Below are 11,031 nucleotides of genomic sequence, written 5' to 3'. Positions count from 1 at the left end.
GGGATTTCTTATTCTTTTTTTTCTATTGCTTTCCATACTACGCTTCAACATTTCACTAGCATATTTTCCATGCATTGTTAAGTGGCGATTTGGCTGAATCGAAATGTGGCATAAATTTGTGGTATCGGTATACTGCACAAATCACGTGTTTAAAAATATTTCTATCACTACCGAATATTATTTCCGTACCACTAACAGACGGGACATAACTCTTGATAACATGTAATTACAATTGAAGATAGGAAATGTGAAATTTTCCGCCTAGCTTCATTTGAGGCAAAGATAAGCACTGGCCCGCGGTTGGTCGATGAGCTTGGAGTCATGATTATACACCCTTGATTACTTGAATCAACAAAACTTTTGAGAAAAAATGCGCTCGCGAGATTAAGAATCAAAGCAAAAATAACAAAATCGGTAAAACTAGGAACTCGTGGCATTTTACTGAATTCTTGACGTTTTAAGTGCAGAATAAATAGTGTTACTATGTCTGTTGAGTAATGGCAGGTGTTTGTTAATCAAGAAATAATTTCCTCGCTACATAATTCTCTGTAAACTTTGACTATGTTTTCAATTTTTGCAAAAGCTTGCAAAAAATCGTCCTCTTCAACTCCATGTTGCTTATACTGATGCAAAAAAGCTGAATGTATGTAAGTGTTCCAGGCTTTGTCAACAATAGCGTCAATCGGTCGATGCAATTGAGAATTGTTGGCAACAAGAGCTGCAATCTTATCTTTACCAAGAAGCTTTCTTGGCTGATGCAAGTGGGCAATTTTCTCTACATGCGGTACCCAGTCAGCGTACAATTTTTCATCGTTCAACTCCACTGGAACTATGGTGTCATTACCAATCGAAGAGCCACGTGTAATCAATATGTTTGACACGGACTTGGAGTAGGCAAAATCTGTCCTTGAGGGTATCGAGTTCGACGGCATTTTTGTCTCCATGTCGGTGAGGTTTAGATTAAGAGCAGGAGCTCTTAACATCTGTTTCAGATGCCAAACAATAGAATTCCATTTGTAGTTGCCGTCGTAAAGCTGACAAGATGGCAGAGCAAGAAGTGACGTTTTTATCGTTGCAATTTTATATTGCGGGTGGGGAGTTAACCGATGAACTAGCGTTGAGAGAATATTTGTCGTGCCTAAGACAGGCTGTAATACGGCAGCAAGTTTCTGCCCGATGACATGATTTAAATCGTTGAAATTAGTGTTCGGGACTTTAGTTAAATTTTCACAAATCCCATGTATTTGATCATTTTCAAAAAGTATAGCGACGTCAGTTATGTCGATGAATTTGGCCAAGGTCAACAATGTGTTGTAATTCTGGGTGCAGACTTCTCCTGACCCATACGGAAATACAATGCTACTGGCCATCGTTTTAGTCGGATATTCATCACGAATTTTTTCCATCAAGTAGCTACCAACTCCAGATCCGGTGCCTCCCGCTGAGCTGAGAATTGCTAAAAACCCTTGAAACGTATCGGCCCTCTCTACCTCATGTCTCACTGCCTCGAGCGCTGCTAAACTCAGCTGAGGACCCTTTATGTAATGTCCATATCCCCAATTGTTAGCAGAACCTCCTCCTGCACAGCATACTATGTTTGCTGGGCTATAATTCCACATCGAGTTTGATTCATTGCTGCTGCATACCGTGTTCACTACTTTTTGCTCCGTATCTACAAGGATCGCTCTAGCCAAGTGTTTACCATTTTTCGACAGCTCTTTAAACCACGTGTCGAAGCCCGCCTGAACGTAATCTGAATTACGTTTACTCGGCACTCCGGTATTCGCAGAGTACAAGTCTTGCGCTACGGTTGAGAACAACGTGTGACCGACTTGATTTCCGCACTGTCCGAACTGCAACGTGAGCATTTTTACGATATTCGTTGCACCGACAATGACGTTTGTTGTATTTCGATGTCCAGGGATTTAAACGCTTCAGATATCGCGTCTCGACGTCAATCTCAGCAGAGTTATTTTCCCGCCACAACTGACATTCAATCTAGCAAAGAAAAGAGAAGTCTGAGAGAGCCGACTCTCGCGTTTTTCGTGTCCCCCGTTTCGTAGCGCCCTCTCATGCGAGATAGGATTTTATAACTAATTTTCGAGGTGTATGTTCAGTGAACGCACGTCAGTAACCGATTAATGCTCTGTCGCCGAATGAAAATCTCGGTTCTGCGTGGGCCTCTGCATTGTTGAGAAGCCTTTCTCTGTTGACAATTCTAGAGAAATGTTCAAAATGATCTAGAAAATGTCTACACGATATTTTTTTTCAGATATTCCCGCCACGAATTGTCAGATCGTCGCGGCCATTTTTAAAACTCCTAAGACCGAATTATAATTTGTGCGTTCCGATAGTTCCGATATTAGCTCCCAATGTTGTTAATAATTTTTTATCTCTTTTACGCTGCCTAGTTCGTGGGTTGTTCTGCCTCTGTCCTAAGGAGTCTTTGGCGCTGCCATCTAATTTCGGAACGCACCAATGGTAATTGGATCTTGGGAGTTTTCATGACCTGGCAATCCGTAGCGGGAATATTTGAAGAAAATATCGTACGGACATTTTCTAGATCATTTTGACCATTTCTCTAGAATTAAGCACATGAAAAGCCTTCTCAACTATAGTTTCGAGCATATTAATATGCAGAGAGCCGTACAGAACCGAGATTTTCATTTGGCCATCTTCATTTGGTCATTTCCACACTTCCATACATTGCTGCGCTATACACCAATTGGATTATAGATTAGAATGGAACCTTCTTTCAAATAAATTCTCCGATCGCTACCGCAGATTCGTGAACGAATTCGCCCTTGCGTAGTATTTTTCACTGTTTTTTGACAGATGCTCAATGTATTGTACCTTTGACGCATTTATCGCAAAAGACCGCTTTTTTATAAAATCTATTTGCCCTTCCTCGTGGTTTTGAAGCGCAATGCGTCAAGATTACGCATCACTTGTGGTTCGCAGTTTCTACAGTGGAGGCTGTTGCAATTCACGCGTAACAATCAGCGTATTTATACCAGCCTTTGCCCTTATCGCTTTCAAACGGGTATACGTAGTTGTAACGATTGAAAGCCGCCAGTGATCAGTGACCATTTTGGCTTGACAATGGCATGTTGTTACTTATGAAACACGGAATGAGGACAACCAGTAAAGAAGACGTTGCAAGTGTCAGTGTTTCTCAAAGTGATTTGCATTCCAGTACAGATCACACCGACGAAGATGAGCTCGCAACAGTTTGTAATTTTGAAGAGGATAACGGAGCGCAGGCAATCGATCTGCCGGTTTTTGATGGTTACAGTCATAGATCAATTGCAGTTAATGTAACGAAAAGCACCGATGTAAAGATCAGACCAGTAACGCAATTCTATGCTCCAGTAACGATACATCAACATTTTACTAAATTAGTGAACAACAAAGGTGACAAGTGATTATGATATACTAAAAATATGTTACTTCATTTATCATGAATGAATTAGTTATACTTGATTCATGTAAATTCAGATAAACTCGAGAAGCAATCAAATTCCCAGTTTATGTTGAGTCGTACTTCAGCTATTTCAACGAATTTGGTATGCATATTGGGAATTGTGTTTAGTTTAATTATTGCCGTTACTCTTATTGTGATTATGATATATTTCATCACGCCCTCGAGAAATGATGGGAAAAATGCACTGCGTCCGCGTCTACCAGGTACGTTGACTTGCCTGTAACTTGTACGTCTATTATCACAAAGTCTATATCTCTTGTTTTAATTTGTCTTTTCAATCATAACAACTGCCTGATTTAATTTTAGATGTTTTAGAAGGGAACTCCGTAGCTTTGGATGAGGATGTGGCTATATTGACCAAGGAACGATGGGGAGGCTATGAAATGCGGGACGGGTGGCAAAACAGAAGTCTTTCACATCCTGTAGAATTAGTTATCATTGGACATACAGCGTCAAGTCCGTGCTCCACATTCGAAGAGTGCGCATCAAAAATGCAAACATTTCAAAATCTGCATGTTCAAACTCGTGGCTGGGTTAGTATTGGTTATAATTTCGTGATCGGGGGGGACGGCAATGTCTACCAAGCTTTGGGCTGGGATATCACAAACTACACTCGAGATAATTCCATCATGATATCCTTCATTGGTAATTATGTAATTAATGAGGTAAAAAACAAGCAACGAAAGGCAGTGCAACTTTTACTGGAACAGGGAGTAGAACTAGGAAAGCTTGCTTCAAATTATAAACTGGTTGCTCACTGTCAGGTTGCTAATACACTCAGTCCTGGGCAATATTTGTTAGCAGATCTGAAGCAATGGCCTCACTATTATGCTGGTCTAATTACGTAACCTATACTAGTGTCATGGTTTTCTATGAAAAACCATAGCGCAAGTAAGGCTAAGTATGCGAAGCAGAATAGTTTAAAAACATCCTCAGACTTTGATATCGCGGTTTTTCAACCCATTGTTTTGTATCTCAGTTTTATTAACTCCGGCTCAAATTCAATAGGAGCTACTTATGGGAACAAAAAGAAATGATGAAATTCAGGTTGCAGTATAGCAGAACCAAGTGTTATTTCAATTATATATTTAACAGTCAATAGTAAACGGTATAATTTAATGTAAGTGCCAAAGAATTAAGTAGAGACGCAAGAGAGATATAAATGTAATGAACGAAAATGACAATGCCAGAGTATCTTTGATGATTTATATGTGCTGACTAGTCCATAACATATAGCTGTCGATAATTGATGACACTGGTGAACACGAATTTTAAGTCTGGGTTCTAGATGTCAAATTTTGATTTTTTTCCATGTAAATAATGAAAGAAAAAATAGATTTATTAGATAAAGTTTGCTTTTGTAGAAACCAAAACGACATGTTTGGATTTTAAGAATCAACATAAAAAACAACAAATGCAAACTTTATAAGTAATAAATGAATATTAGGTTATTATTAGATGCACAAAATCAAAATTTATTTATTTAAATATAAACTCAATTAAAAAAAAAAAACTTTTCTATCGATCTGTGTAATCATAGTTTTAGAATACTCAAAACATAAATGTTTACATGTAAATCAATTATAAGCATAATCAGTCGAATATTTGCTCAAACATGATACGTATCCAAATAAAAAAATGAGTAACGATAAAATCTTCACACAGTTTCTGCACTGGATCAAATGCTTTTAAATTATGACTATTTGATCCTTACATTTCTAGTCTTTTGTTTTCACCACGTGAGAAATAGTGATAATTTATCAACTTTTCACTTCCAGTGTTATTTTCATCTTGCATACAATAGATAAGTTACAGTTTGTGATACACGTGCGTACAAACGGTGATAAGTATAAAGTTTTCTTTAAATGACATTATACATATAGAATTGTCATTACTTACGTAGGACAAAGATGAATGAAGTAAGATAGCGTACCTCCGTTTTTAGAAAAAATAAATAAAACATATATTTTATACAAATTTTATGTCAAATTGGAATACTTTACGAAATTATGAAAATGTTGTGAGATTATATTGGGCGGAAGGGAGGAGCCAGGTTTATAGACGTTTTTATGATTGTAGGTATGAAGAATAAAGAAAATACGTTATAGGTATTTTTCATTCGCGTAAATAATACTTTTAATAAATTTGATACGTTTTAGTCGGCTGTGAGTTATTGTAATCCATGTTCAGTGTCCAATTTGACAATGATCAATCTATCTTCGTGTATACATATAAATATTTATACATTGATCTCGGAAATTTTAACATGTTTCTCGGTTTACTTTTTTCTGTATACGCGGCTAGAGTGAACGTCCGTTGATATGCATACGTTTGTATACTAAATTACGAAAGAGGGACGGGTGTCGCTTTATCGCAATAAAATTTCCCAGAAAGTTATCAGTGCGAGACTCGTTACAGCGAGACGTAAGTGACGGTAATATGATTGGACGGCGAATAGTGTAAGCATAATTAAATGCTCACAGTTGTAATCGTATATGTTGTGACTTGAAAGAACTTACAAAACAGAAGATATAAGCTGGAATATTGTTGGAAAAACCCAAGAATTACGAACATATAACAGATAATGAAAAATAATAATTATCAGCTGTGTTTGATCTCATTCTCGAAGTGGCCTTGTGAAAATTATGAGAGGCGTAGAATTGCACTGGGATCAGAATCAGCGTACTAGGATCAAAATTTCCTTGTCGTCCCGTTTTTCCGGAAAGTTCGAAATAATGTCAGTTAAATTTATGTGGAACTTTGTGAAAGAATGAATGGCCACTATTTTGGAAACTTGATTATAGGTGAGAGACGCCGCGCTGAAAGGCGTCTTTTTATAAGAAATTATCCATGTCGATTTTGACTGAATAAGTTTCTTTAATCTTATATCATTTAACAAGGCATTCCTTCGCGCAGTACGTTTGAATATAATTTTTTTCAAACAAAAATTCACTATTTGCTTCTTTTCTTATGTTTTTACTTTTTATCATCTTTGGCGACGTCAGAAAAATATTGGTTATGGTCGAAAATCACTTTTTAAAATTTCAACGAATCTTTACATATTTGTTTTTAAAAATTTATAAATATCTTATTCTTTTAATTTTTCTATCAAAACTTTTTTATTTTGCTGCAAAGTCCTGTCAGTTCCAGATTTTTCCCTCGGCCGTTTTAGAGATTGTCACGAAAATTTGTCGGTTATACCGATAAACTCTTTCCTTTTAATGTGTGACGACAAGTATCGCGGAAAAACTGTATTTCCGTCTTGTTACTTATACTTCACCTAAAAACTAGACTACCCAAAATTTAGGAGTGAACTAATCAAATTCACAAGGGTAACAGATGAGAAATTTTGTAGCAAAGACCGTGAATTGGAAAAAAAAGGTAATATGACAAAAAGCGTTATGCCAATTCGTACAATAGCAATCCACTATACTCGTACAATATTACGGCGTGGGGGACCAATGTGGCCACGTTGTTATAATATTATACAACGCGTCACCAGGGCTCGGAGTTTTCGAAACCTGACGGTGCCCTAAAAGTTTATAATCGGCAGCAATTTTCCCGGACTTTACTCCAATTTCAATAAGTTGCTGAAGTGCGTTCATCTGGTGATCCGAAGGTGCAACGGTATTGTATGTCCCAATGAAAGAGATTCCAATGCTTCTCGAGTTGTAACCGTAGGCATGTGCCCCGACATGGTCCCAGCCGCGTCCAATGTAGGCGTAAGCATCACCGCCGATCAAAAAGTTGTAAGCAATATCGGACCAATTTCTTGACTCCATGTGAAACACCTGGGTGAAGCGGATCCGAAACGTGCACGTCGACTGCGTGTCGCAAAATTCCGTCGCGGTGTGACTGATGATCACATAAGGAACCGGATGTTTCAACTTTCCTAGGGGTTCCGTTGGCGGTTGGGCGCCCCACTCGTTCCGTGTGACGAATCTCAGATTGTTTATTGGTAGACCTGCGCAATTATCCAGATTGTAATGAAACGTTGTAACGAGTTACAAACATTAATTGTAACCCCTGGTCAGGGAAACGTCAAGGTTTGTTGTACACACCGCTAATGTTCGTCAGTGAGTCGGAAAATGTGGTGTTAACCGGGGTCAGCGGCAGGTTCGACGGTAGATCTGTGTAAAAAAACGTATCAATGAATTCCACATCATTCTGTATGAATCGATACTGTTATGCAAAGATTTCACAATAAATTTCCAGTCAACTTAAACACCATAGCAACGAATGATTGTAAATTTTCCATATTAGTTCACATTACCGTCACCATCCATCGATGAAATGAGAGATTCTGGATAATCGTAGCTCGGTGACGAACAGCATGAATGAAGCAAGGCCAAAATTGTAATTACTGCGGCTATGAGGAACAATCCCAATATGAAAGCCAATATTTGCCAAGTCAACAGGATAACTCGCCTTTGTGTGCCTTAAACATAATACCTCTGTATCCTCTTCACGTTAGGAAACTTATTTGTAAATTTCATCCTGCCACTTATTCGGATCAGCAATTTTCCCCGGAACAAAAGCTGTGCACTTCAGTCAATTTTCACTCATATAAAATATACTATATAGCTATACGGGTACTGAATTGACAAACAGCATCTCTGAGACGATGTCGTGTAATTCGCACGTGTCTTTTGTGAAAAAATACAGATGCATCAACATGTATTCACTGATTCATTAGTTGACGCTACGCAATTATTCAAGATATACAAATTTTCGTACTTAATACTTTCGACGTATCAGCATCGGTTGCTGGGTTATCTCGGCGTAGTTCGTAACCCATGTTTGACTGGCAAATGCACGCGCGTTTTTGCAAAAGTGATTGCCTTTCATGCAGCTCTCTCGATGGTAAACTGTCGTTAGTTGAAGTGTTACACCGCTCTTAAAGATTCACCGGCTACTGGCCTGGTGTGCGACTTAATTCAGTGGGGAATCACAGTTCACATTAACATACGCATACTAATGGGAATGATGCTCGTACGTTTTTCCTTATTCTCCGTTCAGAATCAGTGTGAGATGTCGGAGTTCGTCCGATGCGCCCAAAATAAACAAGTATCCACGTTACGTAAACCAAAGACAGAATACACCGGTCAAGACGTGTTTTGAATCTGGTTTATAGACGTCAAATTTAAATTTTCCCGCGTAACTAATAAAATAAAGTTTGCTTTTGTATAAACTCGAACAAAAAAACTTTTCTGTCGACCTGTGTTGTTTATAGTAAATCGTTATTCAGTGTATCTGTTAGAATAGTGAGGTCACTGCTTCAAGTATTCCAGTAAGCTTTTCCCAGGATTCCCAGGCAATAACCTGACTGTGAAGTTTCTTTAGTTCAATTCCTCGTTTCAGTAAATGCTGTCCTGCTTTTCGTTGCTTGTCATTTACCTAATTAATTCCATAATCACCAATGACGGATATCATAACAGAATTTTCTCGAATCTAGTTTCGACAAAAGTAAAAATTGTCTGAAAAAATTATTATTACTTTTATTTGTTACGTCGGTGAAATGACAATTTGATATCTAGAACCCAGACTGAAAATTCGTGTTGACCGGTGTAATCCCGTTCACATAATTCCGTGATTCTAATTGCAAAAATTTTACTCAAATATTTAAAAAATCAAATTTCCACATATTATATCTATACGCATTAAAATTATTGTGTGAATTACGTTTAGTGTACCTTAATTTCCATTATTCTGCAAACGATATTTTTGATATACGATTTATATCATAAATTTATGTTAACAAAACAAGAAAAAATATAACAATTATAATAATTCGGCATCGAATATATTTATGTATATGCTACATCGACGAAATTTGCTGCATCAAAGATAAAACTACTGCGAACAGTAACAAGCCGCTGCAATTAGCGGTGCAAAGGTTGCAGTCAAAGAAGAAACACACAAGCAGAAATCTTGGGCACGTTTTATTGCCGCCGGTTAAACGCGATATACAAGTTTCTTAGAATAAGAAACGCACCCAGACAGACACGTTATCTTTTTGCAATTACACCGGATCATGTTGCCATTGGTTTTAATTCTGGTATTTTTCTCTGTTAACGGAGACCTGCTTGAACTTACGTGATTAGTTCGCGATAATCCTTTCTGCGTGTTGATCGGAATAATATTCCTTGAATTGCCTGCAATCAAGTCCCGTTACTTGGTAGCAGTGAATCGGTATCAGAATTAAATGCCATTACTTTATTTATCCTTAAAATCGTTTCGAAAATAGAAACGCGAAATTATAACTGCGCATTGACTCTTGCGCAAAACTTTACTTCTTATCAATTGCACAATCTACCGCCAGTCGTGATCGAAATAAGATTTCCCAATAACAACAATCGACACTCTTTCATGCCCACGAGAAATAATATTAGAATAATTGTAGCATATTGTCTCGTTCCTCAACCGCAGCTAATCTTCTTTGTCATTTTAACAGTATTATCATGTCAATAATTAGCACGTTATCTCAATTCCTCATAACAGGGTCATACACGCACTGTCTATATACACACGCTTTGTTTGTTTTACATTCTGCTATCTGATGCGAACGAAAAGATCGGTATTGCAATATATACCTATAAACGTTGTTCAGTTCTCGACGATAGCCTCTGCAGTTTATCGAAGTCCGGTTTTTCCATCTTAAGGTGGTTACAAAGTGCAAACCTTATTGTGAAGCTCAGAAGTAACGGAATATAAAAATAAAAGGAACGTTTTTTTACAAAAAATCAACAAATCACAACAAATCTGAAGAACATCCGGAACCTTAAAAACCAAAATAGATTTTTCCAACGCCTGATTCTGTTGCTTCGTTCAATAGATTCTCATTTAGCGTGTTTTTCATCGGTATCAACACGTCATCGCAATACGACTGTACGATTCTCATGAACTTTGGATTCATTGTCGGGCTTGTTTTCTCTGAAACTTGAAACTGGTGTGGAAGAAAAGAATTCACCGCAAGGTCCTGGCCTCGGAATCAAACTCCTTCTTTCGAATCTACTTCGGATTTAGAATTTCGATAAGAGCAAACTTTGCCACTAACTTCAGTCAAGTCCGACATTGATTAGGAACAATAGCTGACGAAAGTTGTGTTACAACTATTGCGATTGAAAATGAGCCTTAGACGCATTAACGACGTGACTGGCGACCGTAATTTCCCGAAAAACAGTTGAACCAATTCTAAACTTAATGACTAGCAGAACTCGGCTTAACGACTCTCCGTGTTCGAATTTGGAATAAAGTATTAAAAGCCAAAGTTGAGATCGTGTGACGAGTTATTTAACGAATCACTGTTTCTGTACACATATACCGCACAACGTTATAACAAACCCACAGTACAGTCTACGTGTATGTATGGCGAAGTAAAAACGTGTTTACAGTCAGGCTCATACTTCCGTCTGTGGTTCGAACGTTCGTGACTGCCACACATCTGCATGTTACACACAGTTTGCTGCATGTTGAAATATTGAGAAAGAAACGATCGTCGTGGAGGAAGGGGACGACATCCATTGGCGTCGAAGGATAGAACGAGA

The 11,031-nt window shown here is 37.9% G+C and overlaps 3 protein-coding genes across 8 annotated transcripts; 1 reads left to right on the top strand and 2 right to left on the bottom strand.

Moving 5' to 3' along the window:
• Nucleotides 1-228: 228 nt before the first annotated feature.
• Nucleotides 229-1,985, bottom strand: LOC124299365 (tubulin delta chain-like). Its single transcript, XM_046752553.1, has one exon. The coding sequence runs from the start codon at nucleotides 1,866-1,868 to the stop codon at nucleotides 516-518; it is 1,353 nt and encodes a 450-aa protein (XP_046608509.1). The 5' UTR covers nucleotides 1,869-1,985; the 3' UTR covers nucleotides 229-515.
• Nucleotides 1,986-2,711: 726 nt separating this feature from the next.
• Nucleotides 2,712-6,848, top strand: LOC124299368 (peptidoglycan-recognition protein SC2-like). 3 transcript variants are annotated; one of them, XM_046752559.1, is made up of 3 exons: nucleotides 2,712-3,414; nucleotides 3,499-3,687; nucleotides 3,800-6,848. In XM_046752559.1, exons 1-3 carry the CDS (start codon nucleotides 3,108-3,110, stop codon nucleotides 4,330-4,332), a joined length of 1,029 nt encoding a protein of 342 aa, XP_046608515.1. In that variant the 5' UTR covers nucleotides 2,712-3,107; the 3' UTR covers nucleotides 4,333-6,848. The 3 variants fall into 3 exon arrangements, with proteins under 3 accessions (XP_046608515.1, XP_046608516.1, XP_046608514.1); XM_046752558.1 differs by having other exon boundaries at nucleotides 2,721-3,414; nucleotides 3,791-6,848; XM_046752560.1 differs by lacking the exon at nucleotides 3,499-3,687 and having other exon boundaries at nucleotides 2,718-3,414; nucleotides 3,791-6,848.
• Nucleotides 6,849-6,912: 64 nt separating this feature from the next.
• Nucleotides 6,913-11,021, bottom strand: LOC124299369 (peptidoglycan-recognition protein SC2-like). Of its 4 annotated transcripts, XM_046752563.1 has the most exons (6): nucleotides 10,078-10,885; nucleotides 9,581-9,639; nucleotides 8,222-8,338; nucleotides 7,758-7,922; nucleotides 7,546-7,614; nucleotides 6,913-7,448 (listed from the first exon to the last, which is right to left on the bottom strand). In XM_046752563.1, the coding sequence occupies exons 3-6, from the start codon at nucleotides 8,280-8,282 to the stop codon at nucleotides 6,928-6,930; spliced, it is 816 nt and encodes a 271-aa protein (XP_046608519.1). In that variant the 5' UTR covers nucleotides 8,283-8,338; nucleotides 9,581-9,639; nucleotides 10,078-10,885; the 3' UTR covers nucleotides 6,913-6,927. The 4 variants fall into 4 exon arrangements, with proteins under 4 accessions (XP_046608519.1, XP_046608518.1, XP_046608517.1 ...); XM_046752562.1 differs by having other exon boundaries at nucleotides 9,581-10,939; XM_046752561.1 differs by lacking the exons at nucleotides 8,222-8,338; nucleotides 9,581-9,639; nucleotides 10,078-10,885 and adding an exon at nucleotides 10,891-11,021.
• Nucleotides 11,022-11,031: the final 10 nt, after the last annotated feature.

This window comes from Neodiprion virginianus, chromosome 2 (assembly GCF_021901495.1).
Source record: "Neodiprion virginianus isolate iyNeoVirg1 chromosome 2, iyNeoVirg1.1, whole genome shotgun sequence".
In the NCBI taxonomy this organism is placed as follows: domain Eukaryota; kingdom Metazoa; phylum Arthropoda; class Insecta; order Hymenoptera; family Diprionidae; genus Neodiprion; species Neodiprion virginianus.
Note: the sequence above shows the minus strand (reverse complement) of the source record. Positions and strands in the feature narration are given on the sequence as shown.

Coding starts and splice junctions, on each gene's coding strand:
- LOC124299365 (XM_046752553.1), bottom strand. CDS start 1,868: ATGCTCACGTTGCAGTTCGGACAGTGCGGAAATCAAGTCGGTCACACG.
- LOC124299368 (XM_046752558.1), top strand. CDS start 3,108: ATGTTGTTACTTATGAAACACGGAATGAGGACAACCAGTAAAGAAGAC. Junction 3,415..3,498: donor TAAATTAGTGAACAACAAAG/GTGACAAGTGAT, acceptor ATGTAAATTCAG/ATAAACTCGAGAAGCAATCA. Junction 3,688..3,790: donor ACTGCGTCCGCGTCTACCAG/GTACGTTGACTT, acceptor ATTTAATTTTAG/ATGTTTTAGAAGGGAACTCC.
- LOC124299369 (XM_046752561.1), bottom strand. CDS start 11,008: ATGGATGTCGTCCCCTTCCTCCACGACGATCGTTTCTTTCTCAATATT. Junction 7,923..10,890: donor CGTTCGAACCACAGACGGAA/GTATGAGCCTGA, acceptor ATTATGTTTAAG/GCACACAAAGGCGAGTTATC. Junction 7,449..7,545: donor CTCACTGACGAACATTAGCG/GTGTGTACAACA, acceptor ATAATTGCGCAG/GTCTACCAATAAACAATCTG.